General features: G+C 41.0%; 2 protein-coding genes across 3 annotated transcripts in view; one reads left to right on the top strand and one right to left on the bottom strand.

Moving 5' to 3' along the window:
• klf12b (Kruppel like factor 12b) overlaps window positions 1-16229 on the top strand; it is a 41683-nt gene extending 25454 nt beyond the window's left edge. For both annotated transcript variants that reach the window (XM_069707032.1, XM_069707031.1), the window contains exons 4-6: window positions 2853-2988; window positions 10153-10310; window positions 11754-16229. In XM_069707032.1, coding sequence (XP_069563133.1) covers window positions 2853-2988; window positions 10153-10310; window positions 11754-11935 — 476 coding nt within the window. In that variant the 3' untranslated portion in view covers window positions 11936-16229. The remainder of the gene's footprint in view (window positions 1-2852; window positions 2989-10152; window positions 10311-11753) is intronic.
• A 1493-nt stretch (window positions 16230-17722) lies between these two features.
• On the bottom strand, window positions 17723-22253 carry klf5b (Kruppel like factor 5b). The gene is made up of 4 exons (XM_069706973.1): window positions 21936-22253; window positions 20152-21064; window positions 19953-20012; window positions 17723-19580 (listed from the first exon to the last, which is right to left on the bottom strand). The coding sequence occupies exons 1-4, from the start codon at window positions 22110-22112 to the stop codon at window positions 19402-19404; spliced, it is 1329 nt and encodes a 442-aa protein (XP_069563074.1). The 5' UTR covers window positions 22113-22253; the 3' UTR covers window positions 17723-19401.
• Window positions 22254-23170: the final 917 nt, after the last annotated feature.

The raw sequence follows: 23170 nt of genomic DNA, 5'->3' as shown, positions 1-23170 counted from the left end.
ACGCCTCTCCCATTTTTTTTTTTTTTTAATAGCCTGTAGTGCAGGTAGTTTTTCTCTCTATCGAGGAGCAAACATCTGGGGCGGTTTCAGCATTAGACCTCTCTGGCCTCGCCTCGACTGTGTTATTGGTTTTCTCTCTGGGTGTGGTTTTACTGCCAACCACTGGAAGAGAGCCGACAGTAGGTGTTTCTGTCCAAGTCTGAGCTGCACACAGGGCAACTGTTGGTCGTAAAAGAGGCAGCGTCTTGTCACTCCTTGCAGAATGGATACACACATTTAGCCTCACACTCGCACTGGTGCATTCGCCACTGTACATTTTTTTTTTTTTTACAAGCAAACAACAGAGATGTGTAATTAGAGCATACTGTACATGTGCTCAGGCAGACTCTTGGCCGGTTGGGTGGGGTGGTCCTCGGAGATGGGCGTTTTAAACACCCATGGAGAGGAGAGGAGAGGAAAGAAGGAAGGACAGGAAAAACAAGACTTGCATAAGAGGGTGTGGATGGATATGGAAGATGGGTGGCACTTAAACAAACACGTGCATGTACGCAGTCCAACATTAGCTCTGCACAGCACTGAAGGCACCAAACACAAAGGAAATAGGGTGGATTAATGCTGAGTGTTGGGTGTGGTGGATGCAGTGACTTTTATTGAGAGAGCAACCAGTAAATTTGATTATTTATTGCACTTAATGTGACCTTGACATGGAAATTCACACAGTTCAAATTAGATCAAAAATAATGAAGGGCTGCAACATATTTAATATCTCTTTGGATATGTTTTTTTTTCCTTTCGTCATATCTGTAGTTTTCTCTTGCAGGTGTCGCTATTGGTTGGTGGTTAAATGAATAAGTTGTCGACAACAGGCAAATCCCAAACTAAATCCTCTTCCTCCCCTGAGAAGTTTAATGTGATTATTGAAGTTCTCAACATAGATGCAAAACACTTGCAGGCGCTCATAACACACACACACACACACACACACACACACACACACACACACACACACACACACACACACACACACACACACACACACACACACACACACACACACACACACACACTCATATGCACACAAACAGGTTGGCGGCCATCCTCTTTAAGAGAGGGTGGGTACCCTTTTCTTTCACTGCTGTCTCGCTGTCTCTGGCAGGAGGTTGCCATGGAAACAGGGCTTGAGTGGAAACAACAGGAGAGAAAAGAAAGAAATCCGGTGCTCTGCCCACCTCTCCACCACTCCTCCTTTGTGTCCCTCGTTCAAAATGCCCCTTTTCTAACACATGATGCATTTCGAACTAATTACAGGTTTTCCATAGGGTAGGCGAGCTGGTGACCACTCTGCATGTCTTGGTCTACAACAACAGTGAAAACCTTTAAAAGCGAGAGCTCCAACCGAGTTCCAGCATTATTTCTGTGGACCCCCCCCCCTCCCCTCCTCAGTAATAACACCATGTCTGATCCTAACTGTAGACCATTATTATGGGCCATTATGGCCACAGTCTCAGCTGAGAGGGCAGAGGAGGTGAAGTCCTGATAGCTTATAAAAGCACCCAGCTTACAGTAGATTGGGATGTTGCAGAACCTCAGTGGAAATATCGTACGTCTCAATATATTCCGTGTTTGTGATAATTTCATCTTCAGAAAAAAGAATCACCATTATAAAATCTTAGCCATGGTGTTTCCATGTTCCATATTCTTTAGTATCTTTTTTTTTTTCTTTCTGAAATACTATAAAACATAATTAATGGTTAAACTCATGCTGTAGATTTTCAGCACCTTTTCTTTGACAAATAGGTCTTAGACATTCATTCCTTGAGTTATCCAAGATGTTGGCAGCCTGTGTCCATGGAGACAGCAAGGACAGAATGGCTGCAGGCTCTGACAATCCACCCTCTGAGTTGTCCAAGGGGCAAGTTGTCTCAATTTGTGGAATAGTATAACTCTGTTGTGGAGCTAAAGAGACAGAAACGAGTGAGGTCACTGGCTCAGAGGGTCATGGTAGCATCCTTGCCCATCAAATATTCAATATTCATGTTTTTTCTTGGTTACTGTGTGACAGGAAAGAATCAAAAAAGAGACAGATCTTGCTTGCAATTATTGAGATGTGCATTTAATGTGAGGGTTTGTCCTAAGTATGAATATGATGCTCTATCAGTTGCAAATGTAGGGGACCAGATGCTCGGCACAGTTGCACTTATGCATGAACATTTACTTTTGCGTTGGAGATATTCAGTACACAGTACACACAGTACACAATAACAAATGCACAAATGTTCTCACACAATGCTCAGAGACAACAACAACAACAACAACAACAACAACAAACAGTGCTCCACCCAGCTTCTTATCACTATGGGTGGAGACTGATAAAGATAATGTGTGTGTGTGTGTGTGTGTGTGTGTGTGTGTGTGTGTGTGTGTGCGTGTGCACGTGCATGGGTGTCCTTTTGCATTCTCTTCTGTGACTGTGCAACTGCTGGGTACGGTGTCATGGCTGACTCTTCTGTCCTCAAGTTGACAATTCTGTTTGATTGACAGCTCCTGGGTGAAAACACAAATCCTGAGGCCATCTTTACACACACGCACACACACACACACACACACACACACACACACACACACACACACACACACACACACACACACACACAACTATATACAAAACCAAATACATGTTAAATGTTTAAAAAAAAAAAGGACTTTGTAGGATAATTATAACATGTGAAGGTGTTCTCTTCATTACGGTTAGAAACGCTTTCCACACACACAATGTGATAGGCCTTATAAGTTTACAGGGCCAGCTCATGTGTCATGTGTCTGACTCCCGTGTCTATGTCCCATCCTCACAGCATACACAGACCCCAACGGCCTGTCACCACGGCAGATCAAAAGTGACAGCGATGACGATGACCTGCCAAACGTGACCTTGGACAGTGTTAATGAGACCGGCTCCACTGCGCTGTCTATAGCCCGCGCCGTACAAGAGTGAGTATCACTATTTTTACGTGTGTGTGCAGGAAATCTGCACACTGACTTTTTCTTCTCTCTGAAAGCTTAAAAGTAAACCTATTTCTGTCTAGAGTTTTAATTTGGTTCATCCTTACAACAAGAACATGTTCAGAAATTGTGGCTTTGATCTTTACGTTCCTTACTCTTGACTGGCTGAGTTTCAATTTGTTCCACTGATATCATATAATCAGAATTGGAGAAAGTGAATTTTTGCAAACAAACTTTGCTTCACATCATTACTCAATCTAATAGTAAATAATTACATCAAAGTGTTGTGGTTTATCAAAATGAGTAGCACCTCGCAGTTACTCGGCAACCAAAAATGAAAAAAAAAAAAAAAAAACATGAACATGAAAGGAGAATATAATATCCGTGTTCATAAAAACAATGGAAGGAGTTTATTTAGAAAAATATTCCAACACCTCAGGATATGTGGAGATCTCAATTAGGGGCTTTTATTTTGAAGATCTAATCTGCTTTAGTGGACTTAGTTCTAGTCAGGGTGGCTTTCAGGAACAATTTCCTTTCACTACAAATCATTATCTATCATACCAGCAAGATTTCCACTCCTAACATTTTAAACGTAAAGAAGAGCTACAGAGTACAGAGGTCTAAAACGATTCTCCTGATTCCCCTGGACCTGAGCATCATTATAAAACCTACTGTAAGGCTCAGCGTTGTGCATTTCTGTGCGTTTTTGTAACATCTCTTCCACATGCGCATGTATGAGCGTGGGTGTGCATCTATATGCCTGTATGCATATTGCTCAGACATACTTTATGCCCTGTTCGACCTGCAGACATCAACCCCTGTGGTGCCAGTCCATCTGTGTTGAAATGAAAAGGCTTCCTCTCCAGTGGATGACAGCTTATAGTGTTTTGATGAGAAGCAGGAAATCAGATGCAGAGAAGCATTTGGCTCGGCCCTACCTTCCTTCTCTGTTGCCCATAAACCCAGGGCAGTCATAACTACCAGCCAGGCCAGACTCAAGTTAATACCCATATGACTTGTATTTAAACTAACTGTGAGAAAAGTATTCCAGGACTCTGTGAGAATCCTGCTAATGATGTAGCGACATTAACAAGGCCGACACTGACAGTGGCCCAACCTCAACACACTTGTGTTTTGGTGCTAAATCTCCAGGGTTGACATTGTGTACAAGACATTGTGTTGTTTGTTTGTGCACTGTTGGCTGTGTGAACGTCTACAGCAATTAAACTAAATGAGTTGTTGTAGTGGCACTGTGCAACACAGTATGGTAAAAGAAAAATATTGCTCTGCTTCTTCAGCCGTACAAGTAGAGGTTGCCATGTTTCAGAAACACACACACACAAAGACACACACTCACTGGAGGATTCGGGTTTCGGTGCAGGTTATTGAAAGGGACAGGCGTGCCCCTGAGTGCCACACGTGGGCACCGGGTGGTCAGAGGAGAACAGAGGTTGGCAGGACCCAACCTTTCACTGCCCAAGCTTTCACTATGGCGATAAATCACCAGCCAGGCTTAGCAATGCCCTGCCAGGGCCTGCCCACACACTCACTTCTCTGTGTGCAAAGTGCAGACTGTGCTGTGTGGAAACTGTGCACTCCGTGTATGTGATTGTGCACGTGGGGAAAAAAAGTATTCGTGCACATCTCTTAAGTATTCATCCTCCGGTGTATGTGTTGTTTGGTACTGTATGCATGCACGTGTTTCTGCACAGTGGACAGAACAGCTGGTTCCAGAAGGAGGTCAGCCATTGTCAACAGGCACACAGACTTGCATGTTTGTCTGTGAAAAACAAAGCAGTCTGTAGTCTTCTTGAGTTACACGCCGATTTGGCCACAGAGAGGGAGAATGTGCATCCTGTATTGACACAACACATGCACTCTATGGACATCTGCAGTGCAACAGAAGCCGACTCATAAACATGCCGGTCCACTGTGTTGCTATGTTTCTTTTCTTTTCATTTAAATGTGTACTCTGTGAGGAGGAGCGGCTTTATATAATTTGGCACCACATTTCCACAAGCAGTCATCTAGAGAGCCTCAGAGAGGAGAAGGGCGGAGGATGGGACTGCCTGCAGCTTCCAATCCAGGTATCCATATATAAATAAATGAGTGAAAGGAGAGAGTTAGATTGTGTGTGTGTGTGTGTGTGTGTGTGTGTGTGTGTGTGTGTGTGTGTGTGTGTGTGTGTGTGTGTGTGTGTGTGTGTGTGTGTGTGTGTGTGTGTGTGTGTGTGTGTGTGTGTGCGCGTGTGTGTATCATGTGCTTCTTGGGCAGCCTCCTCCATATTCATGCGTTTCCCTGGGGACCGGTGGATAGGCTATTGTGGGTGAGTACGGGTGAAAGAGAGGAAGACTGAGAGAGAGAGAGAGGAGTGTGTGTGTGTGTGTGTGTGTGTGTGTGTGTGTGTGTGTGTGTGTGTGTGTGTGTGTGTGTGTGTGTGTGTGTGTGTGTGTGTGTGTGTGCGTGTGCGTGTGCGTGCGTGTGCGTGTGCGTGCTGGGGGCAGGGGCTTATGTTGGAAGGGTTGTCTCTGCTGAAGTCTGGCTGGTCCCCAAGGACCTGGGGGCCACGGAGCAGAGCAGGTGGAGGGGGAGGGGGAGGGTGGGAGAGGTGAGGGGTAGTATCCTCGGACAGGTACAGGAATGCCCAGTGGGCAGTCTTCCAGTGCACACAGAAGCTCACACATCCCCTTTTCCTGTTTTCTTGATAATTCCACCATTACCGCGGGTCTGTTTAAGAAGCAGGCAGCGCTGTTGCTGCGCCGAGGCCGATGTTACGACCCCGCTGCCGGTTGAGAAGTTAGAAAAATATGTATTGTGATTGTGTTTGTTTGGTGGGAAATCCCTGTTGCAGGTGACACACATTAAAATGCCCCCCCCCCCCCCCCCAACATACACACCCTCCCCCCCTGCTCTCTGTCTTTCTGTCTTTGCTTACGAGCAGGGAAAAAAGGGGAAACAAAGGAACTAAAGCAGGTCAACTCTGTTTGAAATTGTTCTCAGCTGTACTTCCTATTTCTCTGAGCTGCTTTGGGATACACTAACAGACACATTCATGTCAGTACAGCCATACTGCTGTGGTGACTCAGGGTTCAAGGCAGAATGACTGAGCTTAACTCTGGGCTCTATATGACAATATAGAACAAATCCATTGTCATACAGAAACTACAGTAAAGCCAAGATATGGCATGAAAAACCTAAAGAGATCTTTTTGTATTGTGTTATAACACCATGAAGATATTCCACTTTGATAGGAGGAAAACTCCTTAACTCAACATTTATGTCATAAATATTCAAAGAGCTCCTTAATGTGTTGTCGTGTAAACAGCTGTGAGTGCATATATATATATATATATATACACACTAAATGGCAACTTATATTGCACGTTGCATCTTTCTGGAGCTAAGCAGAGCCAAAGAGGAGCAAGAACATCTTTAAACTGCAGTTAAAAAAAACATGAAAATGATGAAGATGTGTAAAGATGTTTCACATGACATCAGCAACATGGTAAATGTTAAAACTGATGCTTGCATTTAGAAGTATAACTAATGATTATTTTTATTCATACATTAGTGTGTAGTGAAAAATGTCCATCTCAGTTTTCTAGAGCCTAAACTGACATATTCATGTGTTTGAACCCAATAATTCCCTGTTGAAAGTGATATAAAAGACTGAAAATTCTCACTTTGGTGAATGTGAACACCAGCAAATATGAAGCATTTTTTTCTTGATAAACAACTAACAATTACTTGATTATCTAAATAGTCAGTAATAGCTTTTTGGCAGTCACAAGTGGATTAGTTGGATAAAACTTCAGAATCAGGATTAGATTCACTGCCAAGTAAATTGTCACCTGTAAGGAATTTGTTTTGGTTATTTTGGTGCTGAATAATCAATCATTCCAACCCTACTTACCTTCATTAAAGCTTGCAGTCGTTCAGGCGTTCAGTTACTTGATTTTATTTGCCATATTTCATCATTCATCCTGTTGTATTCTTTTACTTTTATGGTTATATTTCAATGACTCTTACTTTTGTGCTACGACCTGATTTCCTCTGGGTGGACTCACAAGTTTACCACTGTTTCCCTTTGTTTCAGTGGTGAGCGCTGGTGTGTAACGACTGCTCTTCCGTGAGGGCCGCAGCATTTTTACGAATACCCACAATGCCTATAAATACCGCTAATTGATTAACCAGAAATCTGTCACTGAGCTCTTGAAACGGAGCCGTAATGACGACAAACTTATCACCAGCGGTGGAAAAGCAGCTAGACAGAATTAAAGAAATTAATTTATGATGCTGCTTGTTCTTTGTTTTAGAAGCTGTTGTACTCAGACCTTCCTAAATTATATCATAATCATGAAGTCACTTCATGGATGAAGTCAGAATGTAAACATCCGCCTCATCTGCTCGATGTCTGAGCTCAGAGTCTTTCCACTGGCTCTCCTCTTCACTTTCCTAAACACACACACACACGCACGCACGCACGCACTCACGCACGCATGCACGCACACACACACACACACACACACACACACACACACACACACACACACAAACCTACAGTACATCAGACGCTAGATGCTCATCTACATTTCTCTTTTAGATTAGTAGATGGCCCAGTAATTACATCAATCACTTTCTGAATACACCTCTTTGTTTAAAATTTCAATTTTGACATCATGTTGCAGTGCGGTATTTTCTGAGCTCAGAGACAGAGAGAGAGCTACAGAGAGAGAAATGAGAGGGGAGTTGAAGTTCACTTCATATCTGACCCATGCGCTCATTTCCTGTACAGCTTCAGATTGGCAGTAAGCCAAGAGTAACAGGTGATCTGTATGTTTGTGTGTTTTTCTGTGTTTCAGTGTATTTATGTAGCCTGTGTGTAGCTACAGTGTGTGTGTGTGTGTGTGCCTGTGTGTCTTGATTGTAAGCGTATACTAAATCTGAGTCTGACAAATTGTGCTTTGGTAAAAAGGCAGAGAGGGAGGAAGTGGTTTTGTGTGTGGTGGAGACAGTTCACTGAGGGGCCTGTCTTGCAAATCCCTCTAACATGATCGTGGCTGCTCCGCCTCCTTCCTCTTTCCCCTCTTCTTCTGCACCCGCTTTACCTGTTTCTCAGTATCCACAGCAGAGACTTCACCATCGCTGTGAGAGCCCCGTTAAATATATCCCTCAGATATTACTCCTCCCCTTCAGTAAACAGAGATCTTCTTGTTTTCTGTCTCTACCATATCTCCCTTTTCTTGCCAATTTGCTGGGTGTGTGCAGCAGTCATGTGTTTATTCCTGCGTAAAAAGGTGCTCAGTGTTGCACAGTCAACACTCACGGGGGTGAGACATGAATTTCTGACCATGTACCACAACCTGTCAACTCTTCTTTGGCATTCTTGGACTTCTTTTTTTGTTTGTGTGTTTGTGTAAATTATAGTCTGAAAACTCATGCATGACTACAATGCAACTACACACGCAAACACTGGCAGACATGCATGTAAAACCACACGCACACACACACACACACACACGCACGCACACACGCACACGCACGCACACACACACACACACACGCACACACACACACACACACACACACACACACACACACACACACACACACACACACACACACACACACACACACACACACACACACACACACACACACACACACACACACACCCTGAGTCTCAGGGCTTCGCTTCTAGCAGTGACAAATTATATAATCAACAGTGATATTGACTTCTTATTGGAGAGGAAATGTCATGCCAAAATGTATTGATGACCACAATAACCGAGCAGTCATTAACCTCTCTGGGCAGCATTGACAAAATAAAACTCCTTTATCCCCCCCCACTTTTGATTAATGAAAGTATTGGAGCAATAACAATACCAGCCTTCTTACCTCATCTACTTCCTCAGAGGCATTTTACAGCAGAGTTGTACTGCCACCTGCTGGTAAGGCTACTGTTCTGCTACCTTTGAAAGGTACCAGTCTGTACACTCTACCATCTACTTTAAAGGTCACTGATATTTTGCAGTTAGTTCTAAAAGTAAACAAGACATCAACAGACTTAATGGTTTTTGGCAACAATACATTCTTATATGATACGTATGCAGTTTGAGGTCAAATACAGTGGTGTTTTCTTTAAAAAAAAAAAAATATCGAATTTGGTTACACACACTTCTCATTATAGTGTTCACATTTTCTCAACACTGCACGGTTAATCTCCATCCTAAATACACCAATGTGACCAAAACAACTAATTTGTCTTTCATCAAAAGCTAAAACAGCCACTCATAACACAATAACTCTAACAACTGGTGTTATTACAGTATGTGTCAAGTAGTTTTGAAGTCGTTTTTTATTTAATTACCTTTATTTTTGCATAAATTCATATTGTGCAACAAAATAAATGAAACAATGGAATCGCTTTAGTGCCCAGATTGTGCTATGGTACATTATACAGTGTGTTAAACAAATACGTCCAAAATTATACCAGATGCTTCAGCGGTCTTTGTTTTCCAAATCAGCTGCATACTGTAATTTTGAAATTAACCATTACAAATTCAAAAATGGGCGTGCTAGGCATAGGTGTAGTGCTGCCGGAGAGAACCAGAAGGATGCTCCAACATTTTTACTACAAGTGAGGAAATAAAATGTTAACAGCTCTCTTTAGTCATCTCAAAGTGTAAAACATGCAAGAGTACAATACATACAATAAAAACAAATGGTCAAAGTTGTCATATTGATTAATTCATAATTTCAACTCAAAGCCTCGTTTTGAGGCGCTACCGTTTGCCCTGTTAAAGTTACTGCAACTGGCATTATTACAAACTCAGAAACCCTTCATTTCTTCACATTATTCTCTTGTTGAGTTTATTCAATGAAAGTGATTAAGATATCAAGGCTACAATTTTGTCTTTTGTATGTAAACTTGCTAACACTCTGGTTACACAATCTCAGAAATGTGCCGAAACTTAACAGTGCATGCCCATGTGTGCGCTTGCAACACAAGTGCTAACAAATAACACTACACCCTTTGTCTTAAGGTATTATTCCGTATCGGTTTATAACAGAGTGGTGTTGGGGGAAAAAAATCACCACAGTCTAATAATGCTTTCATGTGGATTCTTGTCGTCCTCTCTCCTGCAGTTCCATGTCCCCGTTCAGTATTGACAGCATACGGCGCCCCCGGAGGTCAGAGTCACCTGATTCCAAAAAGAGAAGAATCCACAGATGTGACTTTGAGGGCTGCAATAAGGTGTATACCAAAAGCTCACATTTAAAAGCACACCGGAGGACGCATACAGGTCAGTCAAGTCTCAGTTTGCATGTTATCATGCTTTAATTGTAAATTGCTACAATTTGATGCCTGATCCGGTCTAAAAAGGATGACATTTACATTCTCAGAAAGTCTCTCTATTTGTGTGACCCAGTGTCATGGGCTTGCAAATGTGTGAGCCAGCTAATATTGTGCTTAGGCCACATTGAAAACCACTTTAGAGTGATTTTGAAGACTGCTAAAACAAGACTAAGACCAGAGACATTTTAATAACAAATCAAATATCAGAAAAAGACAATAAAGAGCATATAACTCATTGCAAAGGGAAAAAAACAACCTCACCGTACCATGCATCTTTCAGCACCCTTATGATCAATACCTATGAATTGGTTAATTTGTATTCAGACATACAGTATGTAGATGATTTTACACACTGATTTCAGCTGTAATAAAAATGTCAATAAATTGAATGATTTTCATAAATCAGGAGTGTAAGAGAAAGATCAATCATTTAACATCAGCTGCATCTCAATCAAAACAGCAAAACAGCTCCAAATTGTGAGAAAGTTCTCGTTAGAGTCCATTTACAACTGTCCCTGGGTGGTCATAATCTGATCATCAGTAATATCCACTAAAGTCTCACAAGATTGCTCTCATGCTCCCTCTCACTCATTTAGCAGATACTGTGGCATGTAATCACTTCTGTCCTTTTTTGTCACCAGCTCAAACTCAGATACACACAAAGAAACATTTTGATGCCACCTCATTAAGACTGAATTGTCTGTAGCATGAGTTTATTTCATGAGAAGTGCTAAAAAGATTACTGGAATCATCTTTCTCTAATTGTTATGGAGAGAGACTGTATTTACGGCTGCCCAGAGGCCTTTCTGATGGCTCGTCGTCTGCTCTAACTAAAAGTGCAGTGAGCTGTTAACTCACTGGCACAACATTTTAGTAGCCTATCATACAAGAAATGCCTTATTATTATAGTAAATTGAAATAGCCGGGGTGCCAGTCAGCACACACTTGTTTTTTTCCTCTGGCATCATTAAAAGTGAAACAGACATTTTATGCAGGGTACTGCTGTTGCGCTGCGGCATATTGTCTTAAAAGACCACACCAAGTGGTTCAGCGAATTTGCAACAAATCATGCACTTTACATGCACTTTCATGTCACCTTACAACACAGCTGATCATTTTGCAGACCATGCTGCGGATATGAATGCATTTTTTTGTTTCATGTCAACCATACATCTAGTTTATTAAAATATTTAAATATATTAGCATATTCTTAAAACTTGCTTGTATTTTCAAAGTGGACAATAACTTCCCTCACAGAAACAAAACACGGGTTTCCCATGTTTTCCACCCGGGATATATATATATGATCACATGTATGGCACATGTTTACCACATGTTGCAACATATGATAATGAAGAATAATGACCGAGTGTGTTTTCTTCCTCTGCAGGGGAAAAGCCATATAAATGCACCTGGGACGGTTGCACCTGGAAGTTCGCCCGCTCTGATGAGCTGACGAGGCATTACAGAAAACATACGGGCGTGAAGCCCTTCAAGTGTGCAGACTGTGACCGCAGCTTCTCCAGATCTGACCACTTGGCCCTGCACCGACGGAGACACATGCTGGTGTGAATCAGACGGAGAGCGATAAAGAGAGAGGTCAATGGAAAAAAAACACACGCACACACAAACACACACACACACTGACACACACTCACAGACAGGCAGCCGGGGGAGCGGGATCTCCCTGTGAATGTTTTTCAGCTGGCCTGGACGCGCGCACACACACACACACACACACACACACACACACACACACACACACACACACACACACACACACACACACACACACACACACACACACACACACACACACACACACACACACACACACACACTCACCACACGCACACATAAACGCACACACTCTCATCCTTCATAAGGAGAGAAGACGGAGATTGAGAAAAAGGATGGACGAAGGTGCACAGGGCCTGCAGAGCACAAAACAGGGTCACTTCTGGATCCTCTTTGGGTTGGAAGGAAAAGACGGCAGGATCTTTTATTGTCATTGTTTGGAGTATAATAGGGAACTGTCTTTTACAGCACTGTTCATAAATGTTTCACTTTGATTTTTAAGATGAACTCGCACTCTTTATTTGGACAAAAAAATATATATATAATGCCATTGCAACTGTCTTTTTTTTTGTTGGTATCTTTCTTTTCATTACTGTTCAAATGGCTGCTTTTCCAGCATTCATAATGTGAAAGACCCCATTGTAAGGAGTGGATTTCCTGTGTGCGCAGGAAGAAGTTAGGCCTGGACCGGCACGTAGTTTGAGTTACAGGCAGTATTTGTTTCACTGTGCCTCCGTGAGTCGAATTTGTGACCAGCAGAGGGCACCGTTTAATCACAGAAGGTTTCCTTTTCCTCCCGGAGGCATCCCAAGCTAAAAAAGAAGGCTGGACTTTCACCTTTCCTGCAGCCAGCAAACAGGAAGCAACTTGAACTTAAAAAGCCACAACCTGAATGGATCAACCTCATCAGCACATTTCACTCTTTCAGTTACACAACGCTTTATTTTAAATAATGGAAAACTGGACATTCACATCATCACACCAGCAAAGAAACACACCACTTAGGATCTCACTTACACGGCCGGAAAACCCGTAAATTTTATCAGTACTACTCCTTATGTTGAGCCTCTTGAAAGCATTTTCTTAAAAAAAAGAAATCTTTGGTGGATTTTGAGCTGTGATTAGCAATCAGTAAAGTGCAATCTTGAAGGAGAAATATACTTTCAGTATAACAATGTTTTGTTTATTGAATCTTGCTTTCTTTTCTTTTCTTTTTTTTATGCCTGCTTATTGCTTCTGTTTGACTCAGAAAAATACAAACCCCTCATGTACAGTGAACTTTGAAACAATCAGAGGAGATTTTCCAGTATGTGAAGAAAAAAAAAATAGAGGCACCTTACAGACTCATGCTTTCACTCTATCCCGAGCTATCTGTTTTACACCATTCAAATCTGTGTTTTCTCAGCTGTGTTTAACAGAAAAAAAGGAAATTGTGCTGTGGTTTTAGGACACAGCGCAGCAGCACATGACCATAAGCTGACATTAGTGTTACAGGGATAGTGTGGTACCTGATATACAATACTGAAGAGCAATATATTCTGAACAAAGTGACAAGAAGGAACCTCCACCTCCTCTTTGTTCTGTTTGCTGATGTCAATATCTGAGTTTCTCACTCTGCACCACAGCTCCCTCTGTCCCCGACTGCTTTTTGTAGCTCCAAGCTCTAATCTGTTATGTCTCAGCTGGGGATTTACTCCATATTTTATTTTACTTGTCTCAAACACAGAAAGTCACTTGAAATGTTCTCACCTCAGACTAGATATATGTCAAGATTATTATCAGATTTACTTGTGATTTGGTTAGTTAAATGCTGAAAAACGCAGAAGTTGCACACACACAGATATTAAAAATACACACACACACACACACACACACACATACTTAGACAGATATATTATGTTTTCATAGTGAGACAGCACATTTTAGATGCGGTAAAAAGCAGAAATGTCTCCTGGAGAACATCACTTAACATTAATCAGGAAATTCAATTAAAAGTATATTTTTATAGTCGTAATACCAGACATTTTTGCAAGTATTTCCACTGCTCTTTATGCTGTGTAAAAGCTTCAGAGATAAACCCCGAGTATCAGGCCAACTGATGTTATTCGATAGTGCTGCCAAATGCATTTATTGGACCGAAGCCAGTAAAATGAAACGGTAACCTTTTTGATTATGGTACCTTGAAATCCATACCCTCACACACTAATGTACACACAGACGCGCACACACACACACACACACACACACACACACACACACACACACACACACACACACACACACACACACACACACACACACACACACACACACACACACACACACACACACACGCGCACTCGCACTCGGATTCAACATTCTCGCTTTCAGTAAAAGTAGCCAAGTCCAGGAAGCAATTCCAACACATGCACTTCAATGTATGTGACATCCCTTTTTATGGAACGGAGAATGGTAATGTTCTGTTATCATTATTTATGTATCTTGTTTGTGCACATGTCATTATGCCCACTTGTATTATCATTTTGGCAAAAAGCATATCAGCACCTTGTTTGTTTGTTAGGAGGATTTTTCAAATAATTTTATTTCAGATGTCGATTTATAAACGAATAATCATCCTCGTATTTTATCATCCATATAATGTATTAGAACATTTTATGATTGAGGGGCACTTCGTCATTGCATTTAACTCTTTCTCTTCTGTAAAAAGGATCTTTTGAAATGTTGTAATATATGTGATAGTGAAGATAAAACTTATTACAAAGTTCTACAGCCTGTATATACATTGGAAAAATAGGGCTTTTGATGAGTAGATGCAGGAAATACATTTATACATGTAAAGTCTTTTTCAGAGACTGTAATTTATCTAATTTGATATACAGTTAAATGGGGCTAATGGTATTCATCATGTAAATTATCATATGTGATGTTTGCTTCTTTTTTTTTTTTGGTTTGTGGTTCAACAAGTTCACGATCAAATCATTTTTATTCCCAAGGCTGAACCAGTGTTTGCTATAATCAACAAATTATTTATATACATTGACCGTATTAAGGTACTCGATTCCCTGTGTTGCTATTTTGCTATACCCGGACAAGAAATTATACCGATCAAGCACATATCAACAACACATGTACTCTTGTATTCAGTATATGATGTTGCATGCCTTAATACACCAGTTTTTGGAAAATTCAATTAGACTTGAAGATGGTGTTTCCACAGGACAGGGTGTATTGTATTTCCCTTCAGCATCTCTTTCCTCATTTTAAAGCATAATTTTGTTACGGTAACCAGGGTCAAAGTTATGCAATAATAATGATGTAGTGCCTCATATCACAAACTTGTAATACCAACTGCTCTGTGCAGAGTTTCGATTTCAACACGTGTGCTTCAATTAATAAATTTCAAATGAGAAACCAAGAAGTTTGGGAAAAAAAACAACAAACAAAGCACAGACAACATTATGCAAGTCAGACCTCTAATGTTGAACTTTCTTTTCGCACTGAGCCTTATACCATTGTGTCAAATGCAGCATCCTCCCATAACACTTTACCAGGCTGTTTATAGCACACATTATTACTTTGCTTGCAATAAGTCACCTCCTCCAAGGGGAACAAAACTGAGTTACAAAGGCCTCTGGATGTTTCAGCTTCAGCACATCATTCAACACAGTGATTCCATGGAAGATATTAAGTAATCCTACTCACAGGAAAAACAAATTCTGTGGCTGGGATTCCTTCAGTTGAGTGACGCCTTTGTTAATGAATACTGATCTTACACTTTCTATCGGTTCAATATATATTTTACTTTCTGTGTAACATCTGCTTTTGATTTCCTGGTTTTGAAAATTTAAGTAGTGAAGCCAATGCCTATGTTTCAAGTTTGCTGATATTACGTACAGTAATCGTTGTTCCTGTATTTATGTAAAGTGAGTGTAGTGTAAATATATTCAGATCTTTTCATTCTTACCGTAAAAAAAAAAAAGAAAAAAGAAATGTGATATTGCTCAGCATCGCTTCAAAAGGGAGATTCTGCTCATGGAATTCCACATCTGTAAAAGAAATTTTTAATCCTGATATTTTTCAAAACTTCAAGAACAGGTGTCCTTTTTTTCTGTTACACTTTTCTTTTCTCCAAGAGTTGTTTAAGTATCCAGTCAGTGTTTTTGCCTTTTTCTCTGTATTTTTCATATGGATGGAGCTGTGAAATTAAAATAAGTTCAAACATATACATGTATATTAATATGAATGGAGGCATGAAGGTTAATAAAGTTGCATTTTGTATGTAACAGACTGGGATGGAGCTAGTTGCTATCTATGACTGAGATGGATGGTATGTGGTTTCGATGTCGCTCAGACATGTGAGTACTGTACTCACATTCACAGGCATTCAGAAACCCAATCTTGGTATTAGGAAAGTCACTTTAAATCATGGCTCATGTACAACACAGTAGTTTGTACACAAAGTACATCTGATCACCACAGGAAGACAACAAAATCTTGAAATATGTTTCTATTTTCTTCATTTAAAATGCTATAATTGGTACCTGAATATCATTGCACAGACATACAAGAAACACAGTATCATACTGCTTTGTTGTTGTTATCCGGTACGAACAGAGAGTAGCATTTTACGACCTAGTATGCACTCAGCATGTTCCGAGAACATGTTACACTTAGAAGAAAATACCGTGAACATCCTGTTCTGTACTCCATTATAACTGGATCTGGATGAATGTTTCTGTCAGCCAGCAAAGGATTCAGATGATTACAATCAATTCCCCACCCCACTAAGCATTTTAGTGTGCAGTATATCACCTGCAGGATTGATCACTCACTGGAGTTTAGACTGTGTAGCCTGTTCCGTACAGTAAGGTTTTTTTTTTTTTTTTTTTTTTTTTTTATTTAAGTAAGCAAGTGTGATCCCTACAGAGAAGCTCCTCTGCACTCAGGACAAGCTCAGACTTCTCCTGCGGTGTGGAAAGCTTCTCCTGGAACCTCTCGTCAGCACCTTTGCTATGACTCATGTCGAGCACACTTTCCAACGACTGAAAACCAAGACAGAGACATTCTGTTTTGTTTTGACACAGAATTGTTAATGAGAAATTACTTTAGTAAGGGTGTGCTCCTGGCTAAATACTGAATTCCAGAGAAGAAAGCTGAGGAACTTGAACCAAAAAGATGATCTAACACTGGGAGATGTGGAGGAGGAATACATTTCATGGATCAGATATGAATGTAAAACTGCCGCTTTGAAATTTTGCAGATATTCCTCTTAAATATCTGTTCTGTTCTCTTGATTCCCCGTTTCAATGAATTGACTGAGTGATGCCTGTAAATGAGCATTTTCAATCAGAACCTGCTTATGAATAAATCTATTCACAAGATTTGAAGTGTGTAGCTTAAAAATGTGACTACAAATCTAGAAAAAAAAAAAAATTAGTGAGCCCTGACATCTGAAATCTTTTTTTAATCTACTGTATTTTGTCCTTTTAATCTATTTTCATATATAAAAAAAAGCATCGTTTCGCGATCAGTAATTAACTCTACATCAATAACACTTATAACAAAAGATTATCGTGTCAAGATGTAAATAATAAAATGTCTCAAAGGAGTGAGATTCCTACCGTGCTCAAGAAACCTTTACAAAGCATAGAACTGATGCAGGACATTACTGTCTTTTACAATATAAGCAAATGTATTCAAGAAAAAAATTACATGGAAACAAAAGTTATATATTTAAGAATACTCACACACACACACAAAAAAATCATACAATCAAAAAGATATGTTCAACACAAAACTTTTATTCGCACTGTGAGGGTCACATGGCTCCATTGGACACATCATCAATATAGGCTACATGTTTTTTGTTAAGCTTTGACACCAAATATTGTATACACATCAATAATTTAACAGCAATAACTCACTGGCACATATTCCACTGAGCTGCTGCTTTGGCTGGATAAAGTGGAAACATTGTAGACTGTAACAATATTCTGTGATTCTGTCCGTCTTGGACTTTGTCAATGAAAAACACAAATAATTTAATTTTTTAAAAAAGGTTTAAAATCTTTGTACACCCCTAAAACAATCAATTGATTGTATCCTTAAACAGCAGATACAAAATATATACATCTTAAATTACAGAAACTTTCAAAATCAATTTTGTTCATTCATATTCAAATTAGAAATAAATTTGGTCATGTTATTGAGATTGATATATTGTGGAAATGAAGAGGAAGAGCCAACATCATTACAGCAGAATACCTGATAAAGGAACATTGTCCCAACGGGGCAGCTTTGTTTTTCATTTACCCAAACAAGCAGTTAAAGGCACATGTGGAGAGTCATCAAAGAAACCATCAACTTTCACAGATGTTCAGACAGAAAAAAAATATTAAATAAAATCTTAAGAGTCTTAATTTACAACCAGAACAAAGACGAGATGACCAAGTCTTAACTTGTACATCAAGAGAAAAAGAAACTGTGATGTCATGCTCTCAAAGTTGTTGTAAATTATGTTTGAGCACTTTCCATCCTCTCTATAAAATGAGATATTGCTGCGGGACTGAAGTTAACAGGGGACAAAACCAGCTAACCGCTCAGTAACTGCATGAAATCATGCAGTGTTAGAAGTCTTGAAATAAAAATGCACCATTTGGATTGATCTCCAGCACCTGCCTGAAGGACAGTTAACACTGTCTGTAACGACCATATCTATATTTAACTATAGGAGCATAGGACATTCTTAGTGCTGCTGTCCAAATGAATAGTCCATTCATACCTCACTCCCGATGTCCTCCTTTTATTTCACTGTAATGGTCCAGATTTCATTTTTAAAGGAACCCATAAATCTGGCAGTGTTAAAGTCATGCTGTGAGCACGTCACTCACCACATGGGTCGCAAACAGTGCTCATCCTAAAAATCGTTCCTCCGAGGAAATCTGCAACTTCAACTAACTGCTGTTACCTTTCATATTAAACACGTACTCAATCCATCCGTTGACCTGCTGGCTAAAACAACATTCACTTCCTTCCAGTTAATAGTATACAAACTTACTATATCTGCGCTTACAGCACATCCGTTTGCTGTTTCACTATATGAAATAAATGGCCTTTCAACACAGTGTCGATATGATCTGTACAATCAGAACTTAAATATAAAATTGATATCTGAAAATAAAGGCCTAAAAAGATCTTTCATTATTACATGTGGCTGAACATTTTTGCCCCGGTATTGAGGCATTTGTGTGGAAATCAAATAAGGCAACAGTAATATTTAATCTTTTCAGAATAAAAGAAACAACTAGTGGTGAGCCAGCACTGCCAAAAAAAAAAAACTCCACTTGTGATTGAGTGGAATAATCCACAGTTTTTAATATGTTTCTTTGCTGATATGTATGTGGCAGTACTTTGTCCATGTTTACTGAAAAATAAAGAGATTTGTTTGTGGGAGGGGGTTTCTAGCTCTGGTGTCTCTTCATGTGCAGGGCCAGGTGGTCGGAGCGGGAGAAACAGCGGTTACACACTCCGCACTGGAAAGGCTTTGCCCCGGTGTGTTTCCTGAAATGGCGCGTCAGCTCATCAGAGCGAGCGAAGCGCCACTCACAACCCTCCCAGGAGCACTGGTACGGCTTCTCACCTTCAGGACAAAGACATTTCAAAATGAAGCTGACGCACAACACATTTTTTTTTTCTTTTTTTTTTTTTTTTTTTTAATGAATTTCCCTCTATAAATCTCATTATTTAACAGAATACAGAATATATTACAGATCAAATGAGTAATTAAGAAGTTTTGACGATGAAAAAAACGGATACTGCGCCTCAACTGTGAGCCATAAATCACAGCGTGTCCTGTCTCCCTTTACGAGAGCTGCAGGGTTTATGCGATTTGACAGCAGTGAGATGTGGGCCAGGTCTGTCAGCAGACAGAATGCATCTGCATGCCAAGTACATGTTTCTGCCTGGCAACACTTTCACCCCAAAATAAGAAGTGCAACGCAAGCAATTTTACCTGTGTGGGTCCGCAGGTGGGCTTTCAAATGAGAGGACTTTGTGTACACTTTCTTGCACCCTAAAAAAAGAGAGGGAACTCATTAAGTACCTGCATGTTATATATATTAAAAAAAAAAAAAAAAAAAAAAAGGATGTTTTCATTTCAATGTTGCTAAACTCAACTTTATCATTGTTGTGCAGACCAACAGAGGCCTTACCTGGGACGTTACAGTGGTGAATCCTCCGTCTCTCCAGATCAGGATTATTCCGCCGATTGTACTTAAATGGAGCCGACTGGGCCAACACTGGGGACAGCGGGCCGATGCGCGGTGTCGTCTGACAGGCGTCGGGCTTGAACGCTGGGCTTTGCGCAAATCCGACAGTGGAATTTTGGTCTTGGTTTTGGATTGGAGCTATGCTGGAAGTTTGTCCGAGATCAATGGAATTATGGGTGTGAAAAGTTAACTTGGAGGCGATGCTGGCTTCGTAGGAAGGAGGCGGGGAGAGGTTGTGGAGGAGCTCTTTGCCCCGGTCTGGACTTGGGGGTTCAGAGTTTGGCGGAGACGGTGGCAGATAGGTTGGTCTCAGCTGATGGCCTACGTGTCGATTAAATGGAAAGGATTCATTCTGAGAGCTGCTTGTGGGTTTAGAGGAATTCTGCACTGGGCCTACCTGAATGTTCCCAATGGGAAGACTTAATGGGGCTACGGGCACAGAGTTCACCTGCGATCCATGAACAAACTGCTCCAAGTCAGAGTTCAAAAGCTGGAAGAGGGAAACGTCCTGAAAATCTGGCACTTCCTGTTTGATGAAAAAGTTACCGCTGGCAGTGTCGGCTGCGCTAAAAACACCTGGGTATTCTGGGACAGCTGGTGGCGCTCCGTTGGCCTGGCAGGTGGGCTGCATCAGGGAGTGCGGAGGCTCCGTTTTGATCTGTCTCATAGTCCTGCAGAGGCCCGGGTGCAGGTATGTGACGTCAGGAAGGAGCAGGCTCATGTTGACGCTGTAAGGGGAGGCGAAGTCCTCGGCGTAAGGAGGCTCTAGCGCCAGCGTGCTGTCCCTGCACAGCATTTTGCAGTTTACTACGTCTTGTGGGTGCGGACACAAGTAGTTGTCCATCTCGGATTTAACCTGGAAAGCAAAAGAGAGGGAAATGATCAGGTCACTCTGTTTTTGGATTTTAATGGAATGATGGAAAATCACAAAGGTTCAGTAATTGATTCAGCCCCTAAAAGAGCCTCATTCTGAGATATTATTTCTTTCAAATCTTTCCAATGAAAAAGCAGTATTTAGATTCAAAGTCAGCCCTGATTTTATTATGCACTCAATGCTTTAGTTGCATTTTCACTTTGACTTTGTAAAAACATAAAATTCCAGGACCAGCTACTTAATGCAAAACCCCGACCAGAACTAATCAACACTGAGCTGATGCTAGGGCTTCACAAGGCTGACAACAACAAAACTATCTGGGGTGAATACATTTGGGGATGCATTTGGGGCCTACGTGTGTGTGTGTGTGTGTGTGTGTGTGTGTGTGTGTGTGTGTGTGTGTGTGTGTGCACCCCCACATCAAAGACACCCCCCCCCCGCTCCCACCCCTCCCCCTTGACAAGCAGCAGACGCCCTTCTGAAACGCTCCAGCCTGAGCTGTTTCGAAATACATGGCTGAAATTAGAACATCCAGTTGCTCTGCAGCGCTATGCATCATCTTCCTCACAAGTTTTTCAGCAGCGGGTGCAACGCTTCACATCCCAATCATGCCCTGCTTTTCCGATTCACCCTACGGTCCACTGTGAATGTCAGCACCAACACAGACGTGCAGAGCTCAGAATGGGACAGGAGCCGTAATCCCAGGCCTTTACTTTCATTATCAGGCTCACATATTTAAATGCAAACAGCATGTTTTGATTTAAACACGCAACATACAATATTCCTACGTCAAAACCCGAGGACATCACTGATGCTGTGAGGCAGAAGCAAAAAGAGAAATGCAATCTCCTACCAAATTATAATCATGAAAGGAGGAAGTTCCCGGGATGGCATCCCTCGTGTTACAGAGCACTTGTCCATGATCTTCACCTCTCAGACCGTCGGCTGTCAGTGGTGCGGTGGTTTTATGGAGAAACTGCGCGTCCTGCCCGGGAGCAAGCCAAACATTATTCCTTACGGCAGCGGCCATAAAAGCAGAGATACTGTCTTAACTATCCGGAATCTTTGACAAATAAATTCCGCATATGTGTTGTTTTGTTTCCATACAATCTGTACGAGCAAAGCGGCAGCTGTCAAACGCTCATTCTAGTCCCTATTTTGCGCTGGCTTGTCAAATTACGCAACTGCGTGATATCAGCGCGTCTGCAGGGCGGGGCTGAACATGCACAAAATAAACAGGACAAGCAGGCGAGCCGGGATACACCTATGAATACTGTGGTTGTAGGATGAGGTGAAAATGGCTGAGGGGAGAAATTGCACCAAAGAGTCGATGGTGTCAGGTGTTTAAATAAGCAGTTAATTCACAGCTTTAGAAATAAAGTGAGTCACCGGTTGAGTCAGTGCAGTATTCATCAGGGTCATGCTAAACGGGCTCTGTGGCTTCTTCAATTCTCTTAGACTTGTGATTTGTTCAAACTGGAAAAAAAAAAAAAAAAAAAAAAACAACTTGAATTCAATGCAAACCAGTTTCAAATTTCAAAGACAATTCAGTCCTTTTTTAGCTCTAAGACATCTATTCAAACTGATAAGTTCTCTGTCTGTCACCTGCGAACTGTGAGTCATGTTAGTGCAATTTTTTTTTTCCTATCCTTTTCTGAAGCATGTTCTGATTTTTTTTATTTTTTTTTTAGGAGAATCCGGCACGCCTGGATCCTGGTCTGGCATGTTAAAAACGCCACTGCAGTGCAGCTGTCTGTCAGGACTGCATACTTGATGCCAACATTCCTGAGCCAGCAACGAAGCCTGCGCACAGACACACATACTGACAGGGGATGTTTCCATCAAAATAGCGCAGCATTTCATTCAAATACATATAGTTCCATTCACATGGGATGATCTAGTGAACTTCCCCGTAGGTGTTTGAGCTTTGTCCTAAAAACTATTCAATTTGCATCTCACTTTTTCCTCTTTCCACACCTTTTGATGTCACCTTAACTTTGACATATGATGTTTTTTTGGTTCTTTATATCCTTAAATTTAACCAGGCTTTGAATAAACACAAACCCAACCTCAAGCGCTCTTGAATTC

This window comes from Brachyistius frenatus, unplaced genomic scaffold (assembly GCF_029030835.1).
Source record: "Brachyistius frenatus isolate BFR_SWC_R1_liver_20210118 unplaced genomic scaffold, ASM2903083v1 Contig_66, whole genome shotgun sequence".
NCBI classification, from domain to species: domain Eukaryota; kingdom Metazoa; phylum Chordata; class Actinopteri; family Embiotocidae; genus Brachyistius; species Brachyistius frenatus.
The sequence above is the reverse complement of the archived record's forward strand: the minus strand, read 5'-3'. Positions and strand labels throughout refer to the sequence as shown.